Source organism: Acanthopagrus latus, chromosome 4 (genome assembly GCF_904848185.1).
Source record: "Acanthopagrus latus isolate v.2019 chromosome 4, fAcaLat1.1, whole genome shotgun sequence".
Lineage (NCBI taxonomy): Eukaryota > Metazoa > Chordata > Actinopteri > Spariformes > Sparidae > Acanthopagrus > Acanthopagrus latus.
The window spans coordinates 12,777,877-12,801,808 of record NC_051042.1 but is presented as its reverse complement, the minus strand read 5'-3'; the positions used below and the strand labels follow the sequence as shown (position 1 = coordinate 12,801,808).

Here is a 23,932-nt window from a genome sequence, read left to right as displayed (position 1 = left end):
CCTCGTTCATCCGTCACAGTAACTGCGCACGGTACCTGTGTGTCTTGTGGTGTCCTCGCATGTGAGGTTATGCGTTCGTGAGTTTCTCTGCAGACTCTCCAACATGTGCTGTCATTGAGGAACACACTGAGAGGATTTGCTAAACTTAGCTCTTACTCCTGAGACGCAGACGCCCGCTGTGCTCTCCGCGGCTTTGTGCAGGACACCTTTTAAGCCCGACCAATTAAACAATGAGTAGCTCAGTAGTCTGTCTCTGCAACTTGCAGACTGAATTGCCGGGGGGGGAAGCAACAGATGATTTAATTTCTACAATAAAAAAAAGAATAAAATGGAAAAAAAAAATAGAAAACAGCGCAAATACAAACGTCAGTACCAGGAAATGCACTACACTGCAACTGTGAGCTAATCAGCAGCGCCACTGGATGTCTAAAAGTCACAGAAGCACACGAGGAAACACGTGTTAGTGGCGCGTTGTCCATTAAAATGCATTTGCAGCCTTTATCGAATTTTTGCATTTGAGTAGCCATCATGCACCTGGGCCTCCATGTTGTGCTCGAGCAGAGGTCTCCATCTTACTCTATGATGTCATGATGCTAAAAATGGCGTGAAAGTCCGCTAATCTATTACTCTTTAACTGAGAGAACACCCCACCCACACACCTGGGAGGAGGTACTGTCCTGTCATCTCAAATCCCCCTCCCACCCCTGTCTGTTCATCTGTGTTGCACACTGTGCATGTGCAGGGTGCTTGTTTAGGTTTCGAGGGGGAGGTGTGAGGATTCCTATACCTTAGAGTAGGAGAGGAGGAGGAAGCTGCCACAATACCTGTCAGATCGCTCTCCAAAAACTCTGCAAATCTAAATGCTGGTTTGATTCAAAGATATTAACGTTGACTGCAATCGGGACCGCCCATAAAGTTGAAGAATGCAAGACTTCCACAGGTGAGCACTTTTCATTTAAGGGGACTATAGGTGGATACTTAGTCTCCTTTCCTTTAGAGAACATCCGTTTGAATTAAATGATTTAATTAAAAATGTGAAGGAGATGAGTTCTGCATGTGATGATTTCCCTCAAGGTGACCCAGGGTTCATCTTCTCTAGCAGCATTCAGCACGCTGAATACGGTTGCTAGGTTGGAAACATATCATAATATTTAGCTATTAGGATTGTAACAATGTTTGTGAGGTGAGACCCAAGTCCAACCTGAATGTAATAGTTGATGCAGTCTTTTGTTGTATTGCCTCTCTTGCTCTTGAGAGAATGACTCATTGTAGGTCAACTCAGGATGCTGGCAAAATGCCCACCAGTAAAACCATCAGTCTTTCAGTGAGCTCTGTTGTGCCTTATCCGCCTAAAAATGCTACAAACACACAGACTGTTAGCGAGTTAAAAGATTAATGACTTCATCTCAGGACAGGAGCAAGTCAACTTGTGCATTTTGTGGAAGTGACAGTTTCTTAAAGCAATGCAAAACTGCTGGCCTTGGGCCACATGTGCATCATTAGAGATATGCTGCTCCGTGAGATTCACTCCCACCACAATCCTCAATTCGAGACAAGGCTGCACGAGGATGAAGTTCAAAAGAATAGCTTGAGGGGTTACACTGTAAATTCTGAGTGAAATGAACAAGATGGGTCGCACATCAGACGTTTTCTTCTTTCTTATGCGTCCTGTTGGGAACTTGACTGCAGACATAACCACATCCTCTTTTGACAACATGTAAATGCAACAATGCATTTTGCGTATGTCACCTTGTGACACTGTGTACTTTAGGGAAGGGATTAATTGTTCAGACTGCAGACGGTCACAGTGTCTCGATGCCGTACCTGGATACCTGTGCTCTAGCACCCTGATTTTAACGTGACCGCTCTTCAACTCTTCAAATAATCATGATGATTTGGCAAAGTGCGCCGTCACAGTCTCTTATGCTTAGAAGAGGACAAAATATATATGCTATGCTTTCACACAAATCAGAAGTCAGTCCTGTAGAATATTGTATTTGAAGAAGGCCCCTGTTACTCAGTAGAACATCAAAGAAACTTTGAAGCATCCCGTCAGTGAGAGGCCCTGAGGGCTCGCTGGAGGCCCTGAGATGAAAACTATCCGTGCTCCTTCACTGAAATGACATGCTCTCCCTGTTAAGCATGATGTCCATATGCAATCAAAAGTTATTTTAACAAACATAGGATCTCATTTAAGTCTTTCCTATACAATATTTGTAAATGATTGTTCTGTCTTTTTGCCTTGTTGATCAAAAATAAATGAAAAACCCTCTTCTGCACCAGCAGTTCTTAAGAACGAATAGAGCCCATCATTAAGCCTCATTCCCACGTCATCCAGTAGCAGCGCTTTGGTTGGCAGCTCATCAAATACCACCAACCCAATGTGTCTTTATTTGACAACCAGTGAATGACACACAATAATCAGCTGTCTCCAGAATTGCAGACTGAACCTTCAGCCCATTCGCCAGAATAAAATGTTGGCAGTTAATGTTTCTGCAAACCACTGATATGTTCAAATTTCTATTTGCCTACATTGTCGGGAGGTGGAAGGGATGGTGGTGGAGTTACAGCTTGAGGAGAAGTCTGCCAAGCCAATGACTGCACTTTGGAAGATGCCGTTTAAACATTTTTAAGCGTGACAACGGTGGTAATTAAGGAGACCTTGAGATAGTTGGCAACAAACCCAGATATTTTAAGCTAGACCATGATTTGACTTTTCCTAACCCAGATCACAGATCACCAGAAAAAACAACAACAAAAAAAAAAAAACACAACAACTTTGTTGCAACTTTGTTTCTTTAGGTTGAATTCTCAATTTGCTTAGGTCCTGATTAGATTTAAGCACAAAAACTAAATGGTTAGAAAATTATCTTGTTTGGCTTGAAATAAAGTTTTTTAATTGCAACAAAGCTGGAAATTTTCCAGAGGTCTCCTTCAAAATTTCCAGTGTGATGCCTACGAATGTTAAAACACCATGGTCCCTTTTCCACAATGTTACATGATTTCACACATGTTGCTTGTGTTGCTTGCAACTCCACCCCCATCTTCGCCACCTCAACGTGTAATGTGAATTTGGCATAAACAGTGTTGTTGTGACATTAAATTGGAAATGGAAAGTTGGAAAAAAAGTCATGTTGCAACATAAAGAAATGTAAAAAGTCAACATTGACAGTATTTATTCTGAATAGTGAACCGATCCTGCATAGTTTAACACTTTCTCTGTGACTGAAGATAAGACAGTACACCATCAATAATTTCAAAGGTTGTATTACTGCTTGGACTCGGTAATAAAATGCATGCTCTCATGGAAATACTAACAATTAAACGTTCACTTGTAAAACCTATTTGAACGGCACACAGTTAGAGTGATAACCCTAATCTTGATCCTATCGCAGAGGTCATGTTCTCACTGTGAAGCTGCCAGCTTTCTAAAATTTCCAAACTCAAAACCTAAGGTAAAACTTGAATGTCTGGCTGACAAGCTATCACATTTAATAAAGATGCTGGAGCTCTTAAGAGATGGAGCTTTCTTTTTACTGCTCAGTGGTTGCCGATTCTCTACATCCAGCTAAGCTAGGCTAACACCTCCTGGAACAACCTCTTTTTTAATGCACAGAGATGGAAATTGATATCAATTTCCTTTCCCCACTCCCACTAAGACAGCAAAGAAGCACGTAATCCTACGGCTGAATAATTTAGCTTTAATTTTGCCTGACTCTGTGTGAGGAAGGACAAGAAGATTTTGCGAAAAAAAAAAATAAAAAATTAGCTTTGCCGTTCCCTTTTCCAACTTCACTGTCGAGCAGGAGGGCATGATGGCAGAGCGAGTCAAGGGGTGCTCATCCGATCTGAACATTTTTAATTGTACTTCTCGTGCATAAGTAAGAGCCGTTAACCCTCGTAATCAGGAGCTGGTGCTGAGTTCTGGCTCAGATCCAGCCCTGCTCTTACAACACGAGAAGATGTAATTAAAATCATCATTGAAACGCGATCATCAGCCGAGCATCATGCCTCATGATGTGGCTGTATTTAGGCTGATACGTGCATCCACTGTCTTGCAATTTACATGCACACTTTATATATCTTTTAAAAGACGTTACAACCCTGCTGTTATTTATTCTTATACACGCTTTCATTTCCTTTTGGATAAGAAAAAAAATAAAAAAAAAAAACAAAGAAAGAAATCTGATCCCTATGATCAGAAAAATGCTGAAAATCAGATCCAATACTCAGCCAGGCTGCTGAAAATTACATAAAAGTACATAAAAGTATACGTTATACTTTTAATTTATTATTTAGATATGCATTGTTGTTTTCCCGAGAATGAGTTTGGAGTTTCAAGATTAGCATCTGTGATTTCAAGACATGTTGTGGCTTTTCTGCTGTGTTCATGGGAAATGGGAGCTTCCGCTTCACCCCCTTGGCAATGCACTACTAAAAAAAAAAAAAAAACATGCAATAAAAGAAAAACAATAAATATATCACACACCGGAAAAAGTGACAGCCCTTCCCTCAAAGAAAAAAACCCAAACAATGCACATATCTTAAAGTGCAAATCCAGATGATTTGCCACGCTTTTGATTTCTGGAGTTCTGTGGGCCCCCAAAGTTAAAGGGGGGGGGGGGGGGGGGGGGGGGGGGGCAACATCCCGTCCAGTGCTGAAACACTGTGGTGAAATCTTGCCATTCTACAGTGGTCAAGTCAGAGACAACCCATCATAGGCTAATTTATTGAAGCTTAGTGAGGAGGAGTTGTTGCTCAGAATCTTTGCGTTACTGGGCGATCCTTGTGTGTGCAAACAGTCTAGCGGGTTTGTTGTGGGAAGAGAGGAGGTGTAAAGTTTTGTCATGGGTTGATAAGTTACTTTACTCGTCCATGGGTTGTCTGGATACGCTCAGGTTGCAGCGTGACAGTTACTGCGAGGCTGCGGGTCGTGTTCAATGACGCACAAGGGGAAAAGGCCAATACACTGTTTTGTAGGAATAAAGAATAACCATGCTGGACTCCAACAAGCAATTCTGTTGAAGACAATTGAAATGGTCTCACCTCTTTTGCATTTCCTCACATAGTCTGTGAAGAGACGGGCTTTGGGTCTTCATACTGCACTAAATCATTTGCATAAACAAAATTGCAATATTTTGAAACGATTTTAAGCTTTCTTCATAATGTCATGCCCTTTTGAACTAACACGTGTGTGTGTGTGTGTGTGTGTGTGTGTGTGTGTGTGTGTGTGTGTGTGTGTGTGTGTGTGTGTGTTTTGCACCGGTTGTCTCCCACTAAAAAAAAAAAAAAAAAAAATGTCTGATTGCCCTGAACTGCAGCACGTCAAAATCCTTCATTTGGATATAAATCCCTTCATCAAAGTTCTCATATAAAGTTAAACATAACTTTTTTTTTTTCCCTGGGCCTGAACTGTGAGCAAAGCTTGGTTTTCATTCTCGGTCTCCAGAGATAATATTTGTCTAGTTTTATAAGCCTTTACAGCAGATGGAGATTTTTAAAACTGTAGTGAAGCAGACAAAATTTGACTGATCACATAGCATGAAATCCCTAAGAGCGTTGACACTTTGGCGCGTGGAACCATCAGAAAAGCTCATTTATCCTCATTCTTTCTGGCCCATTGAATTATCACTGTTTTACCGACTGACTGACCCCCGGGTTAGGGAATCTTTTCTTCAGTTAGATGATCTGTGCGTGTGATAGCTGAGTTTCCTGTTGCTGTATTCTAACATTTTGAGATTGGTTTTATTTCTTGTTTCGATTTTTTTTTTTTTTTTTTTTGATTAAGGCCAGTAGAGCAACGATGTCTCAACACTGATGTTCAGACAGCTGCCGAATTCAATTGTTATCGTTTGACATTGCATGAGTATATGTAGAGCATGCATTTTCAATCGCTTTATGTACTCTCCCTTTTTATGTCATCTTGTTAAGTTTAGAGCTGTACTGTACGTTCAGTACCTACGATGGACAGAATATTGGGCATCACTGTATTTCTGAGAGATGTCTTGTCTCCCTGAAAAAATCTATGACTGTCAGAACTCTTTGGATTCAAAAAGTTCCAGGACACCTCAACTGCTGGGGTGTCAGTGGCCGTAACCCTCTGTGAACCACTTCAGTTGCAGTTAACATCCGTGTCTGTCCAGACCCATATTACATAGGTAGTGATGGCTTTAAATGGATCTTATAAAAGCTACAAAGTGTATTTTTGGTGAAATGGAAGTCATCACTATATTGTCCTAATGATTCCAGCGAACAAGATTGGCACTCAGTAGAGTCCACACCTCTGCCGAGGCCCAGCAGTCCCCTTTTTATTCAGTCAACCCTAATCCAATGTCAAACCTGATAGCCCTGCATCACTCTAAATCCTAAACCAAACATTAATGCTAACCCATAATTTAAGCTCACCAGATCACATGCGAGTCCCAGCATGAAGCCTGATTTTCTTCTTTGAGATTCATGCATCATCTCCTGACAAATTAGCATTTTTTTTTTTCTATCTCTCAGTGTGATGGAAAGATATCAAAAGGAACATCCTAAATCCATCACTTTATCCAGATCTGCACCAAAGATTTCACAGAAATGTCTAATAAGATAAAGTCATGACATTTAACATCCAAAGGGTAAAGGTCATCTTCACTCTGACATCAAAATGTTCCGCATAAACACTTCTGTGGCGGCACCATGACTCAGGGAGAGAAGGAGCGATTGTGCCCATATTTCACATTTGGTCAATTACTGAATTACTGGCACTCTGGTTGGGTGTCCACCTTAAAAAGGACCCGAGTGTATAAATCGCCTGTGCTGCCACTGTGTGTGAAGCATCCGCGCTTTGCAGTTTACTGTTTCATCAGCTTCATTGTTAATATCATTTTAGAAATAAACAGTTAAATGTTGGCAAAATATAATAGGATAAATAATGATAGAAAATAAATGCAATATCTAAAACAATAAAACTACAACAAATAATAATAATAATAATAATAATATCTCAGACTGAACTGACAGGTTTTCAATTTCTGTTTAAAAGTATTTCAAAGTGAAGGCAGGATGTTTCTCACTGGAAGTTATTATCTAGTATCATACATTTCCTTCACTACTAATATTACACAAATCCAGACAGACACTATGTAAACTGCATCTTGACTGGTGTACAGACGCAGGGCCGCCACAGGGCGGTAATTCTAATTTACTCTTTCTCTTTATTTCAAAGTTGTGGCAATCTAAACTTTAAATGCAGTGCGAAAGAGTCCAAACAGAACATCACATTGTAAAAGTCCTCAGCTTCAGTTCAGTTATTTTCCTCATGTGTCTTCTTGTACTTTCCACTTCCTGTTTTTGTCCTTTTCCCGCCCCTCCTTCCTCTGTGTGCACTTGTGCTTCGTTAGTTAATCAGTCCCTGTTTATTTAAGTCAGTGCTTTCAAGCTCTTTGTCAGTTCATCTGTGGTTTTCCTGCCATTGCTGTGTTTTCTGCCCCCTTTGATCCGGCCCGTGTTTTTTTTGTTTGTTTGTTTTGCAATCCTGCCTGTGTTCCTCGAGCTTCATCTAGTTACTACTTACTTACTCATAAATTCATTCTTTAGGTTTTGTATTCCTCTTTAATTTCTTTTTGGAGCTTAATGTTAAGAAAGCTTCCTTTATGGTACATCTTTCTACCTGCCTTGTGAATGGGACAGATAAGAAAAAGTTATCTGTGTTGCATGCTGTTGAATTGGTATGGGTTGGGGAAAAAAACAGCTTTACTCTTTGACATCTACATAATATATTTGATTGCTACAAAGCGGTCCATTATCAGGAGCCACCTTTGTTTTTTTTCTGATTTGCGGAAATATGTTCCAGGATTTCACAGCTGCAGACTTCCTCTGAGTGCGTCTGATCCACCTCAGTGTGTATGTGTGCTGGATTAGCATGGCTCAGAACAGATTAGTTAATTATAGACACCTGCTGTCTAAGTGTGGTGTGTGTTGTCAGGTGTTGCAGCATGAGGTCGGCTTGGTGCAGCAGGGGGAGAAAAGGTGGAGCCAGGTGTGGAACTGCATGGACGAATGCTTTGCCATGTGCTCTTAGATCGTCTCCCGTCTCCCTTTCCAAGCTCTGAGAGCGGCTCAGTGTTGGGAATCCTCGCGCACACACTTCGCGGAAATTAAGTGCCACCTACTCAATACAAACGCTCACAGAAACTATGCAGGGATAATCCACTTATTTCCCACAGCAGCTATATGGTGTTTTAATGGTCTGTCACCACACAGTCAGACAGCTGGAGCTGTCCTTTGATTCTGACCGTCCTTTGATTCCTCGTGTGAAGGTTTAACGTAACTACATGGTCAAACTATCAAAGCCCTGTTTGTGCAACCAATTGATCCTGTATGAGAATGCACAAATGTATCAGAGGTATCAAACGATACACAACGACTGTCGGAATGTGAAGATGGCTCCAGTGACATCACCTTAGTGATCATCTTGTCCACATAAAAAGCAAGGCAGCCCAACAGATCATTAAAGAGCAGCCTCCCAACAGTACTTTGGGGAGAAGTCTTATCTGATATTTAATGCACTCAAGTGTTGAAGTAAGTCATTTTCAGGCAATAAATGGCAATGTAAGCATCAAAAAGCATTTTCTTTGGTAATCTGAATCAGAATTACACTGACACTGCATGCAGATCTGCAAAGTAACTCATTATGAAACAAATATAATAGAGTAAAAGCACAATTTTAGCCTTCAAAATGTAGTGAAGTGGAAGTGTAGAGTAACAGAGAATGAAAACACAAGAACAAGTACTTCAGTATTGTACTTCAGTACATACTTGAGTGATTGTACTACATTCCATTACTGCTTAAGAGCATGCACTATCACAATGACAGCATGTCCAATAGCCACGTCACTTTCTATGACAGCTCAGTAACCCCACAGTCCCACAGTCAATGGCTCTTCAGCACTAAACATCACCTAACTCGCTGCTGTTGTCGCAGAGCAAAGTTTCTGCCGCACGATTTGGAAACAGGAAGAAGATCTCGTGCTACTCTGAAACATTCAGGATTCATTAGAAAGCAATAAACATACATTTTCTTCAATTATGAAAAGTTCATATTTGCCTTGATTTGCATTTTATTTGCCTCCGTTCAAATTATTAAGTCATCTCAGGCAATCTAATAATGGTCCAAACTGAGGAACAGGGCTGACGGAAGCAGCTTGTTTACCAAAACGTTCATTAAAATCCGTAAGAAATAAGAAATCTTACCCAAATATAAGCCATAATTGATGTATGATGAATATTGGAAAATGTGTGGAGGAAACAGCTGCAGTCACTTTTTTTTTTCTTTTCTTCTGTTTTGCTCATAATTAAATTTCATTCTGCCAAATGAGCTCCCCTTGAAACCTTTTGCTGCTTAATTTGCAAGCTATTGTTTACTGTGAACAATAATTGAGAACCTTAATCTGAACCTCAAATTTGCACCCTTTCTCGTAACTGTCTCACATGCTAAGAATTATTATTATTACTATTACTATTATTATTATTAGCCATAATAAAGTAAACTCAGACTCAGATTTATAGCAAGAAATCTATATAGAAGTCTCAGTTTTCTCCCATTAAACGTCATGAAATTGGTCACGTGAGTCAGTGAGCTGTGAACACTCTTAGGAGCACAAGACCTCACACTTTTCCCATCATGAGGCCTCTCTGTGGTACAAAAACTGTCAGAGATCACGTTTAGCCACGGTGTTTTTCGTTCAGTCTTTCTGGCATTTCTCATAAAGGCTGTGCAGAATAAAAAGCCCTGCAGACCAAGCTGCTGTACATAAGATCTGTCAGTGCATCATGGTTAATGATTGGCTGAGACAAATGAGCATTGATTCATCGTTGAGAAAAATCTAATTAGCTCTATATCCCAACACAATTTGCTCAGTTTGTTCAACACAGCCGAAAAATGTAACAGTTACGATATAACTCTCAGCACCTCTTAAAAACATTTGTATGACTTTTTTTACTCGGTCGGGACATTTTGAGACTCGATCTCTTTGGACATCCAGAGCGATGCAAATCATTTCCTCTGAAAGGAGGTGTAAACAAGTCAAAGAAAGCAAAAAAAAAGAAAAGGAAAAAAAAGGGAAAGGCTGCAACGAGGATTTTCACTCCTTCACTAATCCTAGCGGGTTGACTCCACCCTTCATGTCTGGGAGTCTCCTGTCAGACCTCCAGGTTAGTCAGTCCACCTTTACGCACCACCCAGCAGCTGAATGAGAAGGCACCTGTGACTGTGGATGTACACCGAATGCTGAGCGAGAAGCAATCTGCAGTTTTTTTTTTTAAGGACCAAAGAGATACCTCTAAAGGGATCAAATACTTTCTTTTTGGAGCTTCTGATTGGATTTACTAATGCACAAGCCATGACTCTGATATTTTTCTCGCTCACGCCGACGGCTGTGTAGTATCTCTCCACAAATTCAGTCTCAATCTCAAGCGACATAAAAAAACAAACAAACAAACAACTGGTAAGAATTATTAGCACGTAGTAGTGATGTGGTGGTAGTTTATGAGATGAGTCATCGAAAACATTGACACTGAAGAGGTGCCATCAGAATAATATTCGGCGGCTCCTGTGAGGATTTCCCTTGAAAGCTGACTGATGCATCAATGATGCGTAATAGCTGTGATCTGCTGTGTGTTATCAAGAAAGAACTGCTCTGAAGGTAAACTTACGTCAGAGTAATGTGTGAAGTAATCCTGCTGGTGATGCATTTGGAGAGTATGTGTGATATCCTTCAGATGATTTGGTTATTGCTCTTTAAAAGCAGCGCATATGCTCTGTGCTGATCCTTCTGCGTAGATGGTGCATCTTTTGTGACTTTTTATAATGTGAGCGTAAAAAATTGCCAGCTTGCATTGAAAGGAAAAAAAAAAAAGAAATCGCTTGCCATTTTTAAACACACCAAACTGTGTGACATTGCTTAATTCATGAAAACTTTTCTGCCCTAAGCGACTCTGGAGGGGTCATCCACCAGGAAAACAAAGATAACTCGGGTCTTAACTCTTAAGTTTGGAGTTCAAATTACTAATCTCCTGCATAACAGTCGTCAGGCAGGTGGCAGTGACACCTTGACTTTTCCTGGGAAGCCCCTTTTCTGTTGCATAACTCAATCACTTGTGTTCTGCAGGTGCTAATTTTATCCTCTTTAAAAGGCTTAAGTCTCATTAATGCTAGAGCACAGTGCATCAGACGGTCGTGATTGACTTGGCAGCTGTTCTGTCCTCACCTTGTATGTTCCCTTTCATGTCTTCTGCAGAGAGGCAATTCAGATATTTAATTATCAAACGTCAACATTGAATAAGTGAAGACGAATCCATTATGTTTCAATACTGTCTATAATTAAATCTTGGTTTTCCACTTTGCACCGTAAATGAGGAGGGAAACTTTTCACTCAATCCAAAACCTTCACTGAGAGAAAACATCAGTGGCTTTATGCTGCATTTGCAGCCCGCATTAATATTCCAGGTGTTGGAGTCATGAAGGTCGAGAGTGTCCGAGCGACTTTCACTGTTACGTAACTGTGCACGTCTGTGCTCTACAGAGGATTTAAAGGCTACGCGGGGGAGAGCTGATCTTTAAGTCAAAGAGGCTTTGCACCCGACCAAAACAAACCTGAGATACGTGTTGCTTCACGGACACGATGAAGCAGGATGACGAACGAGTGGGTTTGCGAGATGGATCGTCATTTCAAATTAACATCTTTAAGCGGTGAAATTATCTGTAAGGTGTGGGAAGCTGCCACGCCATGATGCCAAATCACTGATCAGAGACTTTCCATTCAGGTTCCATTGCTCTTATTTTCTACTCAGCACAGAAGTAAAGTGTCTCACACTATCATATATTCCAGTGCATAGTCACCTGACAGAAGGAAGTGCAGCAGCGGCGGAGGGGAGAATGTTAGCAGCAGCTGGTGATGTGTTTATTCAGATGAATCGAGTGAAACCGGAATAAACTGTTTAAAATTCAAATTACAAAGCGGCTCTTAATTGAGTCTGTGCTAATTGTTTGGAAATGTCAGTAGCTTATTCTGAAAGGCCATCTGCAAACTTTTTTTTTTTTTTTTTTTTTACCAATTTGCACGCATTAAGAATGCAGAGTAGGCAGAATTAATTGAGTCGAATCATGTGAGCATGTGCCCCGCTAATTACTTAATGACACAATGAGTGCTTCTTTCAAAATAGTAATCTCGCATGCAGTATTGTGAAATCAATCAATCAATAATGACCATTTTTCCTTTTGCCTGGTATAGATTAAGCTGATAGTTTGTTATGTTGAACCATCTGGATGTCGTCATTAGGAATTGTTTAGAAAAGATACATTTATTCAAAAACTGTACTTAATTGCAATTTGTACTTGTACTTTAATTTTGCTTCTAATTTCACTACAATTTGGAGGCTAATAATGTTCCTTTTAAGCCACCGCGTTTATGTGAAAACTTCAGATAGTAGTTACTTGGCAGCATCAGAGTCAAAGAAGCACACATTTTAAATAAATTTGAGCCTAACAAACCAAAAAAATCATGACTTGGTAAGGCAGGCGCCTCCAAGAAAAAACTTAGCAGGTTATTAGACGAACCGTCTGTCTTTCTGTCTCGTATTGTCACCCATCACCGGCTAACTTCGACCGACTAGATCAACAGTAGGAGAGAGCTACCACCAGCACAGCCAGTTGGTAAATCAAAGTCTTTGCAAAGCCACTCGAGAAAAGAGTGAAACGATCCATCCATTGAGAAAAGTCTTTAGTCATGTTCTTGGCTCTTCTTTCAAAAAAAATGCTCTCCAGCACAGGTATAGAAATGATGCTGTAGCAGTCACGCTAACCTCTTTGGAGCTGCCATTGTTGTCACATCTGAACCGCATCCTTAGTTCTTCACAGAAGAGTTATTGATCTGAACCCCCATGGTCCACGCAAACATTCATACTGTTGTGTGAAGCCTGGTACAGTAATATAGACGTATAGATAAAGAAGGTTGGTGCCATGATTTATTGCCTGGGAGCTTTGCTGAAATCGTGTGCATACCGTGTGAAGACTTGAGTTGAAATTGTGATAGCAAGCCCATTATCTCTCTGGCTTCCCACCGGAAACCATTTTCATTTATGTATGCTGCAATATGCAACAAAGATGGAAGCACCGCTTATCAATGTGACTGTTTTGGCAACTTACTTACTTGTTTTAAAAGTAAGTAAAAAAAGTACATGATACATAACATATGTTCTTCCTTCTTTATTTCTTTCAGTGCCAACAAAATGCAGAAGCAAGTGGAGGTCAGGATGGCCGAGAGCCACCTGGAGCCCAAAGTGGACCCTCCCGAGAATCCCTGTGGCGGTGTGTGCGACAAAATCATGAAGAACATGGTTCTTACTCTGACAATCCTTGGTGAGTCTTTGCTCCCGCCACTTCCATCCACAATTCATCGATTCACTTCTTCTGCTTTCCCAGCATGAGGTTGACAAAGAGCAGAGTATGCTCTGGATAGCTAGTCAGTCCATCAGCGAGGAAGACAAACACGTTTATACCTACAGAAAGGGCAATTAACCTTACCTGCATGTCTTCCGAGTGTGGAGAGAACATGGAAATTCAGGAGAAAATCCACCCGCGCAAGAAAACTTTGGTCTTTCAAATACAGTAACTTCTTGCTGAGAGGCGAACAGCGCTTACCACTGAGTCACTGGTGCCGCCCGACGGGAAGCCAAAACATTTCACTACATACCATTTAAATAGGAAAATGGTTCACAGCTTCTTCCTTGATGTAAAAATAACAGGAATTTTAGCAAAGAGAAAGTAGTTTCATGGTGTTCTTATTCTGGTGTCATACTGCATTCAAATAACATAGTAAAACTGTGTGTGAAATGCTACTTTAGAGTTTAATTTGAATGTACCAAACTAAACAAAGGAGAAAAAAAAGTATCGTCTACATTATTATTTTCTACTTAGTTAAGCTGGATTTTTAACTCTAGTTTTCTAGATGTGAAGACATTAGGATTATCTGAATGTCATTATTTTATTAGCTGCTGTAAGATGAAAAACACCTCTCCCTGTGAAGTTAAAGGTTCAACCTGTCACGCATGAACACAATTATCACCGTATGTGTAGGTAACACCTACATGACAACACGACCGAGGTATCATGTCAGTTTAGACTCCAAAAGGCAGAAAGTGAGTTTATTTAAAACCGATGTTGTGCTCTTTTTCAGAAACTTTGTTCACAGTTAGTATCTCATGAGTCACCTGGCTTTGTGTTTGATTGGTGTCTTCCTCTCGCCGGCTCAGGTGTGTTTCTGGGCTCCATTGCTGGAATGCTGCTGCGGCACATATCTCCACTCCCCCCTGATGTTATTATGATCATCGCCTTCCCTGGGGAGATCCTAATGAGGATGCTGAAGATGCTCATTCTGCCTCTTGTTGTTTCCAGTCTGGTCACAGGTGGGTAAGATACAGTGGCTGCTGCAAACTGTTCTGCTCAATTTGCTGACAACTGGTCTGAAATGAGGTCGCATGGTGCGACTTGTTGCTCGCTGGGAGTTGAGCTGCAACAGAAGAGACAAGAGAGTGGGCGGCTTTTTTCAGACTATTTGTGTATAAACAAGACCTGTGTCGAGGACGGGAAGCACACAGGCACCAGTAAACACATTTTATTGTTTTTCTCACACTTCTTTCCTGTGAAGACAAACCTCATAGAAAATAAAAATTAGGACTGCAAAATCTACTGATATTCAATATATAAGCATAGATATGCAAGCTTGCTTGTAATCCTGTGAAATACAGGTCTTGGTGCAATTATATTTATATATTTTGATAATCTTTAGTTTTTTGCTGTACGCTGTAATTTTGGGTTCACATATCTCAGGCTTGGTCTCATCCTCATGATGTTAAAGGTAAATATATAGTATTTATCTTATCTTATTTTATCTTATCTTTTTTTTATCTTATTCTTAATTGCTTGATAAAGGTTATTGCGCAAATTGTAAGGATCTTGAAAGTTCAAAAGGCCTACACCATCAGAAGCTCCTCTCTCCCACAGACATCATTGCTCCTGAAACACCTCGTCTGTAGTCCCTAATTCTGTGACTTTGTGACATCACATTATGTCACGCAGAATGTAAAACTTGATTAAGCAAAGCTGACTTGTTGTTGGTAGCGGTGCTGGTTCAGCTGACCAATCAGAGGAGACTGTGTATTTGGACACTATGCAAAAGCTGATGGGGTTATAATGTTGTTTATTCCCATCAGCTGCAACTTCATATTGGCAATCCAAATCATGCCAATAGATAAACTGTGCAGTGTTAATCAACAATTGTATTGCCTAAATGGTTTATAAAGGATCTGATTGTTTGTTGACAGTGAAATTAACATTATCTAAAGTTTAATTAACTATACACTTACCATTTATTAAGGATGGCTTTATAAAGTGTTATTAACTTAGGATACAGTCCCTAATAAAATTCTAACAACTGTTAATCAACATATAAAACTGACTAACAACAACATTAACTTACAACATAATAACCTGAGATGATACTAAATAATGCACAAAAGTCCTGTTCTCCAGTGAATGTGATCATAGTAATCACCTACACATATGATATTGTATGTACTGTCTGTAGCACAGTGTACAGACACATTTACAGTATTGCCTCTCCACAAGTAAAGAGGTACGTAGCACAAGTATAAAAATTAGACAAAACTTCCAGCAAGCCTTCCTCACCAAACTCTGTTACCCTCGGCAACCAGTCCACGTGTTGAAGAGCGGCGTCACTCATCATGTGCTGTTCTGGATTTCCAGACATCTATTCCCTCCACAACAGATACACAGAGTCACATGTACTTGCCGTCAGACTGGATAATTAAAAACTGAATTAAAAAAGTCCTATTGTCTGTAAGTATAATGTGTAATTAAGTGAGTCATCTCACTTTGGATGCAACTCATATGAAATGTTTTTTCCAGCAAAGAATTATATTTTCCCAAACACACACAGCAGACAAAACGGTCCAAATCACAGCACCAGCACCTCCTGTCTGAACAGCGCGCGGAGGCTTCACAGTTCAGACGCTGCAAGCTGGTCCGACTGGATAGACATTTCAACTTGAGTGTGATGTTTTACTCAGAGTTCTTTCACAACAACCTGGAGGATCACTAAAATGCACAGATTTTAAATCTACTTAGAAATCTAAACTTTGTCATTATCTGAAAGATGAGGCTGATGGGCTCCTACAGTCTGATCCATGCGTTAATGTGATAAGTCTTGCAAACAGTCTTCTTATTAATGGACACTTACTTTAGTTTCCTGTCAAATACGCCATTCCAACAGGACTTGCCGGCTTGGACGCCAAATCCAGCGGCCGCTTAGGCACCAGGGCCATGGTCTACTACATGTCGACGACGATCATCGCAGCCATCCTGGGGGTGGTCCTGGTGCTGCTCATCCATCCCGGCAACCCAAAGCTGAAGGCCAATCTCGGACAGGGAAAGAAGAACGACGAGGTGTCCAGCGTGGATGCTTTCTTCGATCTCATCCGAAACCTCTTCCCTGAGAACTTGGTGCAGGCGTGCTTTCAGCAGGTAGGAGTCCCACGGATGGTTTTCACCCACCACAAGAAGTCTGATTCATCTGTCAGTCGCCCCAACCGTTTGTTCTTTTCTTTGCTTCTTGTCCAGATCCAGACAGTAGTCACCAAAATACCAGTGCCCACTAATAGAACCAGAGCACCTCCGCAGTTCACAGTCAAAAGGTCCCTGCAGTTCAAGAGTGGGATGAATGTCCTGGGTAGGTGAAAAAAAAAAAAAGAAAAAAGTTTGGAAACACACCCACTGCAGAGCCAAGAAGAAGTAGCAGTAAAAGAAACAAAAACGTTATTTTCTTATATCCTGTTACATAATGAAGAAAACACTCAGATGACACATACCACCCGCTGTGCTGAACACACAGATTTAATAAAAGAAAATCTCCACATTGGCATCAGTGTATATGTAGTGACAGACACTCATGGAATGCATGCGCCAATGGTTTTAAAGTTGAGGAAGCTAAGTATTTACTTTTTTTAATTCTGTAAGAGTTCAGACCTTTTTTGACTGTTTCCACCTCAAAATGAATCACTTGTTCCTCGGTGGTTGAGCCGCCCACCGAAGCTGATTCTCATTTTTTGAGATATCCTGCTGATAGGAAAACAAAAGAACAGAATCAAAAGCCGAACCTCCTCAGCAGAGATAACACTGAATGTAAAAGTCCCATATTATCATCAATGTCGTCAAAATACTTCACTTGGAATTCAATTTTGATAGATCACCTTAAGCATCTTTATCTGCAATATAATCTTGAAAAGTTGACATAGGCACATATTAGACAATTGTGGTTTTTCCGGGTCTCGTCCAAGACTGATTAACGTGAACATATTCTGTGTCATGCAGGTTTGATTGGCTTCTTTGTCGCTTTTGGAGTCATTATGGGGAAAATGGGAGAAAAGGCCAAGCTGATGTTGGAGTTTTTCAACGTCCTGAACGAGATCATCATGAAGCTCGTCGGCGCAATTATGTGGTAAGTGCTTCTCCACCACAGGCATCAGTCCACATTCAGCGACGCTGCCGAACTACCTGTTTTTCTTATATTGGAAATATTAACAATCCACCTGCAGTAGCATATCAACCTGATCACGAACATATCCTGTGTCTATCTTCAGGTACTCCCCCATTGGTATTGCCTGCCTCATCTGTGGAAAGATCATCTCCATTAATGACTTGGAGGTGGTGGCGAGGCAGCTGGGGATGTATATGGTCACTGTGATAGTGGGTCTCATCATCCACGGCGGCATGTTCCTACCGCTGATATATTTTGTGATAGTTAAAGAAAACCCCTTCACGTTCTTCATGGGAATCTTCCAAGCTTGGGTCACGGCACTTGGAACAGCATCCAGGTATGAGGGATATCCACCCGCTGTCCTTCTTGTTTTATAATTTAAGGTTCAGGCTCTCTGACCCTGGCGAGCACAGCAGGACTGTCTCTAAATTAGGTTTCCTGCCCAACATGCTGCATGTTATTGTGAATACTCTCAATCCCCTTTTTCATCCTTTATGAGGAAGTCTTTGCTAGTTAGTATGGTATCTCACTTTGAATCCACGTGGGATATCGCTCCTATACTTGATGTTTTATTAATGATATAGATGCACTCTTCCCTCCTAAGGTGACCTCGGTTCTCAAATGGTCCAGTCTTGAGGAAGAATGCTTGTTAAAAATCACACAACATGCAAACTGTTGTTTTCTCTGCAATTCACCCCTTAAAGTGAATTCAAACGAGTATAACTTTCTTTGGTGAAGTTAAACTCATGAAAGTCTACGCCTACACTAGTCTATTTTATGTAAAACATTTACAATCAATAAATCACCATGGTTGAGAGTGGATTTATTTTAATATGCAAAGAAAAATCATGCAATTAAGTTTGAAAACTGACAGTGTTTAATGTAATGTAGTGTTTCTGTAAGTTTCTGGAGCCCAACTGCATGCTTTATGTGACCATGATAATAAGATGCATCTTCCCGTATCTTTCCCCCGGCAGTGCTGGTACCTTGCCTGTCACCTTCCGATGCTTGGAGGAGAACCTGGGCATCGACAAGAGAGTAACGCGTTTCGTCCTCCCAGTCGGTGCCACAATCAACATGGACGGCACGGCGCTTTATGAGGCCGTCGCCGCCATCTTCATCGCTCAGATGAACGGGATCGATCTCGACTGGGGCCAGATCATTACTGTCAGGTGAGAATGTGGCGACAAAAATATATGACAACACATTTGGAAAAGGTAACAGTTTGGTAATAAATGAGCCACATTCTGCTCCCTTATGAAACTGTCATGTGTGCATATAACTTTTTTTTTTTTTTAAAGGGACTACTTTCACAAGTGAAAAAGAATTATGTCACGTGCGAACTGGACATTTTCACAAGTGATTTTTTTTTTGTTTTGTTTTGTTTTGTGTTTTTCACACATGGAAACACAAAACGTCATGTCACATGAAATCACGCTTTTTTTCTTCTACCAAATGTGAATTCCACATTTTCACACATTTCAAATACAGCCAGCTATTTTCACATGTGAATTTGACCAAAGAAAATAAAAGAAAATAACCTCCCATGTTTTTCACGTTATTGGCTTTTTTCACAGATGAATCACATTTGAATTTCAAATGTTCACATATTTTCTATGGTTTGAGTACCACTGTGGGCATTTTCTCACAATAAATCTCACTATCAATTTTGTTTTGAGTATAGCGAGAGACCGTAGCATCTTCTAGTTTAATTGATCGGTGATTTCAAATACCTAAATTGTCGTCATTCCAGTTTTTATCAGAAATACAGTGACTGAATGTTAAAAGTGTACAGGTCGGTGTTTTTTTGCATCTTTAACTCCTTTTGTTTTTGAAACGTGTCTCCTATTTAGTATGACAGCCACGCTGGCCAGTGTGGGAGCAGCCAGTATCCCCAGCGCTGGACTTGTGACAATGCTTCTGATCCTCACGGCGGTGGGGCTGCCCACTCAGGACATCAGCCTCCTGGTCGCTGTCGACTGGCTGCTGTAAGTTCAGCAAAGATAAAAAGAAATACTGTTAGTTACCTTACAGCACTGTGCACGGACTTCTATATATAACTTCTGGTTTTTCTCTCACAAAATCTGTGTTTTCCTCCTTTTAGACTGCATGGTCATCTCAACAACATATGGCATGCTCACTGTGTTATTTTCAATTTAATAAGAATAAACCACGGGAGCTGCAAATCTCACCCTTCTTCACAATAAATCTGCACTCTACTTAATTGCCTGGTTGAACAGTTACAGCTTGCTTTTCCTATACAAGCTTAATGATTTCAAGGAGACTAAAAGTCAAGCTAAAAGCCTATTTATTTTACATATGAACATCTTTTGACATTTTAAAATAACATACATGTATTTAATTGCCTGTTTTTTTCATGGCCTGATGACTTTCAGTATGTTTTTTCATACACAATTACACTGTGGAGCTAAACCACATTATACAGGCCAAAGTATCTGACTTGTACACAATGTACAGGTTTTTACCAGTGTGTGTCTCATTATACAGGGAGTTCTCTAACATATGTTCAGCGGGTGTAAACATCTCTGGCAGTCTCGGCTTTTTCTGATAATTCTTCTATAAATGGAGAGTTCCATTCCACGTTCCCACTCGCTGACTCACTGACATCTCTGTGTTAATTTAGGAACAGAATTAACATAACTACAGAACATAATTCATTTGCAAAAAAGACAAAAAAAAAGGGTTGAGACTTTTCTTCTCTTTTCGGCGACAATGCTGATATGACTCAGCCAGGAATACGCCGCTTGTGGTCCTGTTAACCCTTGGGCTAAATGGTACATATGAAAGCTTCCATCCATTCGAAATTAATTAACCTTTAATTGCCAATATATTAACATAGCATGGTAATCCTCTCTTTGTGTCCCGAGCTACATAAGCTACTGTTGGATCGCTGCTGAACAGCAGTAACATTCTCTTGTATTGACTGTGTTACTCTGAAGAAAACCAAGACGCTTTTTTTGTTTTTCTCTTTTCTTTCTACTAATTGTTTTCCTGTATCTTTCCTGCCATTCTTTTTCTTCAACACGCAGGGATCGTTTCCGCACGTCAGTCAACGTGGTCGGGGACTCCTACGGAGCGGGTATCGTGTACCACCTTTCCAAACACGAGCTTGACTCCTTCGACTCTCAGCAGACCCGCATGGAGGACTTTGAGGTGGCAAGGAATCAGTCCTACTTTGAAAATAACACCAACCAGAATGTATACGCTCACCACAACTCAATCTTGATAGACGACTGCAAGGTACATTTCACGTTAACGGACATAGAGACTTGTATGTAGAGACTCCTCCCCAGCTCCGTGTCTGTGTTCGTCTTTCTGTGCTTGTGTTTCTTTTGTATTTGTGTCTGTGTGAATAGCAATTGTCACATTTCATTGAAGATAATGTGTTTGTTTTTTTTGTTTTTTTTTCAAAGGGGTGAAAAAGCTGAATAAATATTTTTATATTTATTTTTTTCACCTGTTAATCATATGAAAAAGCAGTTTTTGTGATACCAGTTTTAAACAAAAGCAACGTTTGTTCTTTTTTTATATTATACTTTTTTTTTTTTTTTTTTACCATTCTCCAAAACTCTGTCTTACTCTCATAAAATCCAAATGAAAGTGTTTCTTTTTAAGCATCAACCTCCTCTAATGCATTGTCTTGTACCCAGTTATATTTGAGCTGTATTATTGTTGTGATATCTATTGATTTCATTAAGAAACTGTTTCATTTTTCTTTTGTCTACTTAATTGGACATGTATTTGTGGCAGCCCAGACCAAATTACAGTTTCTGACTCATTGGCCATCTTTCGTTCTCATAGCCAGTGGTATACATAAAGACTGCTGTTTCACTGTGTTTCATCCAAAGTTATGCATACATTCATGAAATGCCTAACAAAGATCCTTTTCCTGTCAGTGTTAGAGTTGTAGCTAGCAGTAGTAGCTAGCTTTTTCTAAACAAACAGGAGCAAAACTGTTGTCATCAGTAGAGTCATTTTGTTGGTATTTTATTGTCTGTATGATGCAACTTTGTGTCTGATGATTAAGTTGCATTGTGATTACTTCAGCATTGTAATTCGGTTGGGCAGAGAATCCATAAAATACATGGCCAACTCAGAAAAAAAAAAAGTATAACTCTCGTGGATTTCGTATCCTCTTGTAACTGACGCGCCACACTGAGATGTGAATACCATCACTGTATTATCGTATCAGTGTATGAGATGACGTGTATTTCATTGTTGGGGATTCACACATTACCTCCGCCCCATGGTCAGTGGCCTGATAGTAATCAATCAGTGGCTTCTCTGCTCCCAACCGTTGATGGTGTGTAAATGATGGTGCCTTGGCCCCATAGTCAGATGTTCTTGGTAATTGCTTACAGGTCACCATGGGCAAAAATGGCAAGACTGCAGAGTTCTCTTTTGTTGAGGAGGGACCATGGAAATGCGAGTAAAGCAGATCCAGATGCTGCTGCGCCTTATCCTGAGTTCCGACAGCTTTTACTTTCTGCAGACACGACTATACAAACACAGCAAGAAAAAAAAAAAAAGAAAAAAAAATCACATTCACAAAGAAAAAAAAAGAAAAAAAGTTAGCAGATTCAACCATACCGCAACAACAAACAGTCGGCCAGTCGGTGCAAACGACGGATGACTCACCAACATGTATGATCTTGCATTTGCACCAATGAACTGGTGCGTTTCCGGCACTTTGTACAGAAGAATTAATCATGTGGTTGACAACACTCAGGGCCTTACTTGGTGCTGCTGCAAGCTTTCTGTCCTGTCAACGAAAGAATTCTTCGACCTTGTGCAACATCTCATTCTTCTTTTGTACTGACGCATTTTCTTTGTAGCTTAAAGAGCAGAGAGTTGATTGTTTGGATGACGGCCTTGCCAGTTAAATTTATCACAGGGACCAAAGTGAGAGATAATGTAAAAGTTGGTGGGAAACGACTCAGAGCAAATGAGCAAAAGCGGCTCATCAGGATTTGACAGATATTATTGAATGGTAGTCACTGTCACTATGGTTTTTGTGTATATGTGCTTTCTGACACGCTCTGTCTTTCTTTTCAATGCACCAAAGGTTACAAAAGAAACAAACAACCTGGGTTCTTAAGGGGAGAAAATTAACTGATTGAGACAGTGCTTCATGGGCATTATGACGTAACTGCAGGATACTTAAACACTGCATTACCTTTGACTGTTTGACTTAAGGGATTACACCCTGATGTCTCGCACATGGTCAAGCCTAAGAAGCAAAGCTTAGGACTTACAGACCATAAGAGGGGAGCATGTGCATGTGCCCTCTAAATGTGACAACAAACAGTACAGGATGTGTTGCAGAGAGCCGTACTACCGAGTATAGAGTACGTGAAGGGTGCTCTCCCGTTAATTATTTATCTATTTTTCTATGTTTGTGTGTGTTCTTTATGAGTGAAGCGCTGAGTTTCTGCTCTGAGGTTCAACCAGAGATAAAGGAGGTGGTGTCTCTCTCAGCAGGACGGCGCGCTGCTCTGTGTTTTATTTCTGTTTATTTCTTTGCAATATTGCAACCTTGCCTTGACGATGTCAACTGCAGAGTGCAGTCAGTGTGATGACCAAACACGTTTTTTGGATAAAAGACTGACATTTTAGTAGGAAGAAGTGACGTTTCTCCACCTTCCAGCTTTACTACACTCAGAGCAAAGGGAAGGCTGGGCCTTCCTCACCAATACTTACATTTTACAGTTTTTACACAGCAGAGATGAATATAAATAATAAGCTTATGATAATTACAAATAGAGTTAATTAGCTTTTGTCACGTCTGTTTAGCAAGTGCACACTAAACTCTGCCTCCAGCACTCGCATAAATCTGAAGCCGTAACAACAAGGTCATTGGATGTTGGCTGAATGTGTATATGTCTTGGAGTTTAACTCTGTGTAGACACTCTGTTCAAACCCTAGATGATTAATTTCTCTTTTCATATAAGCAACAGCTTATATATTCATGTTTAAAGTGCCTCCTTGCACTTTGTGTATATATTCTCTTTAGATAAAGTGTATAAATCAAATGTATAGACATTTTATGTAATCTATCAGAATGTTTTTTTTGCTATGCTAAAGGTTTCTATAAAGACTATAACTATATATATGTAACAATGTTAGTACAATGTCGATATTCCTGTTATGGGCCATTACTGTAGTTGTTTCAATAGGCTGTGAACTTACAATAAGCTTGTTTATTTTCAGACAATGCAATCAATTTATCCATTTTTACGAGACACTACTGGGCTCCAAATGGTCGTCTGGGGAGAAAGCCTAATATCTTTCACTTTTATAAAGAGTGAAAATGT

At 40.2% G+C, this 23,932-nt stretch overlaps 1 protein-coding gene across 1 annotated transcript; it reads left to right on the top strand.

Moving 5' to 3' along the window:
- The first annotated feature begins 424 nt into the window (after window positions 1-424).
- On the top strand, window positions 425-22,051 carry slc1a2a (solute carrier family 1 member 2a). Its single transcript, XM_037095664.1, has 11 exons — window positions 425-940; window positions 13,263-13,402; window positions 14,296-14,448; window positions 16,335-16,585; window positions 16,682-16,790; window positions 17,432-17,558; window positions 17,701-17,934; window positions 18,575-18,769; window positions 19,451-19,585; window positions 20,648-20,858; window positions 21,980-22,051. Exons 1-11 carry the CDS (start codon window positions 924-926, stop codon window positions 22,049-22,051), a joined length of 1,644 nt encoding a protein of 547 aa, XP_036951559.1. The 5' UTR covers window positions 425-923.
- Window positions 22,052-23,932: the final 1,881 nt, after the last annotated feature.

What these genes read in the sequence shown, in the direction of transcription:
- slc1a2a (XM_037095664.1), top strand. An exon ending in TGCAGGCGTGCTTTCAGCAG is followed by an intron (nt 16,586 to 16,681) that starts GTAGGAGTCCCA and finishes CTTCTTGTCCAG; the next exon opens with ATCCAGACAGTAGTCACCAA. An exon ending in GGCCAGATCATTACTGTCAG is followed by an intron (nt 18,770 to 19,450) that starts GTGAGAATGTGG and finishes TCTCCTATTTAG; the next exon opens with TATGACAGCCACGCTGGCCA.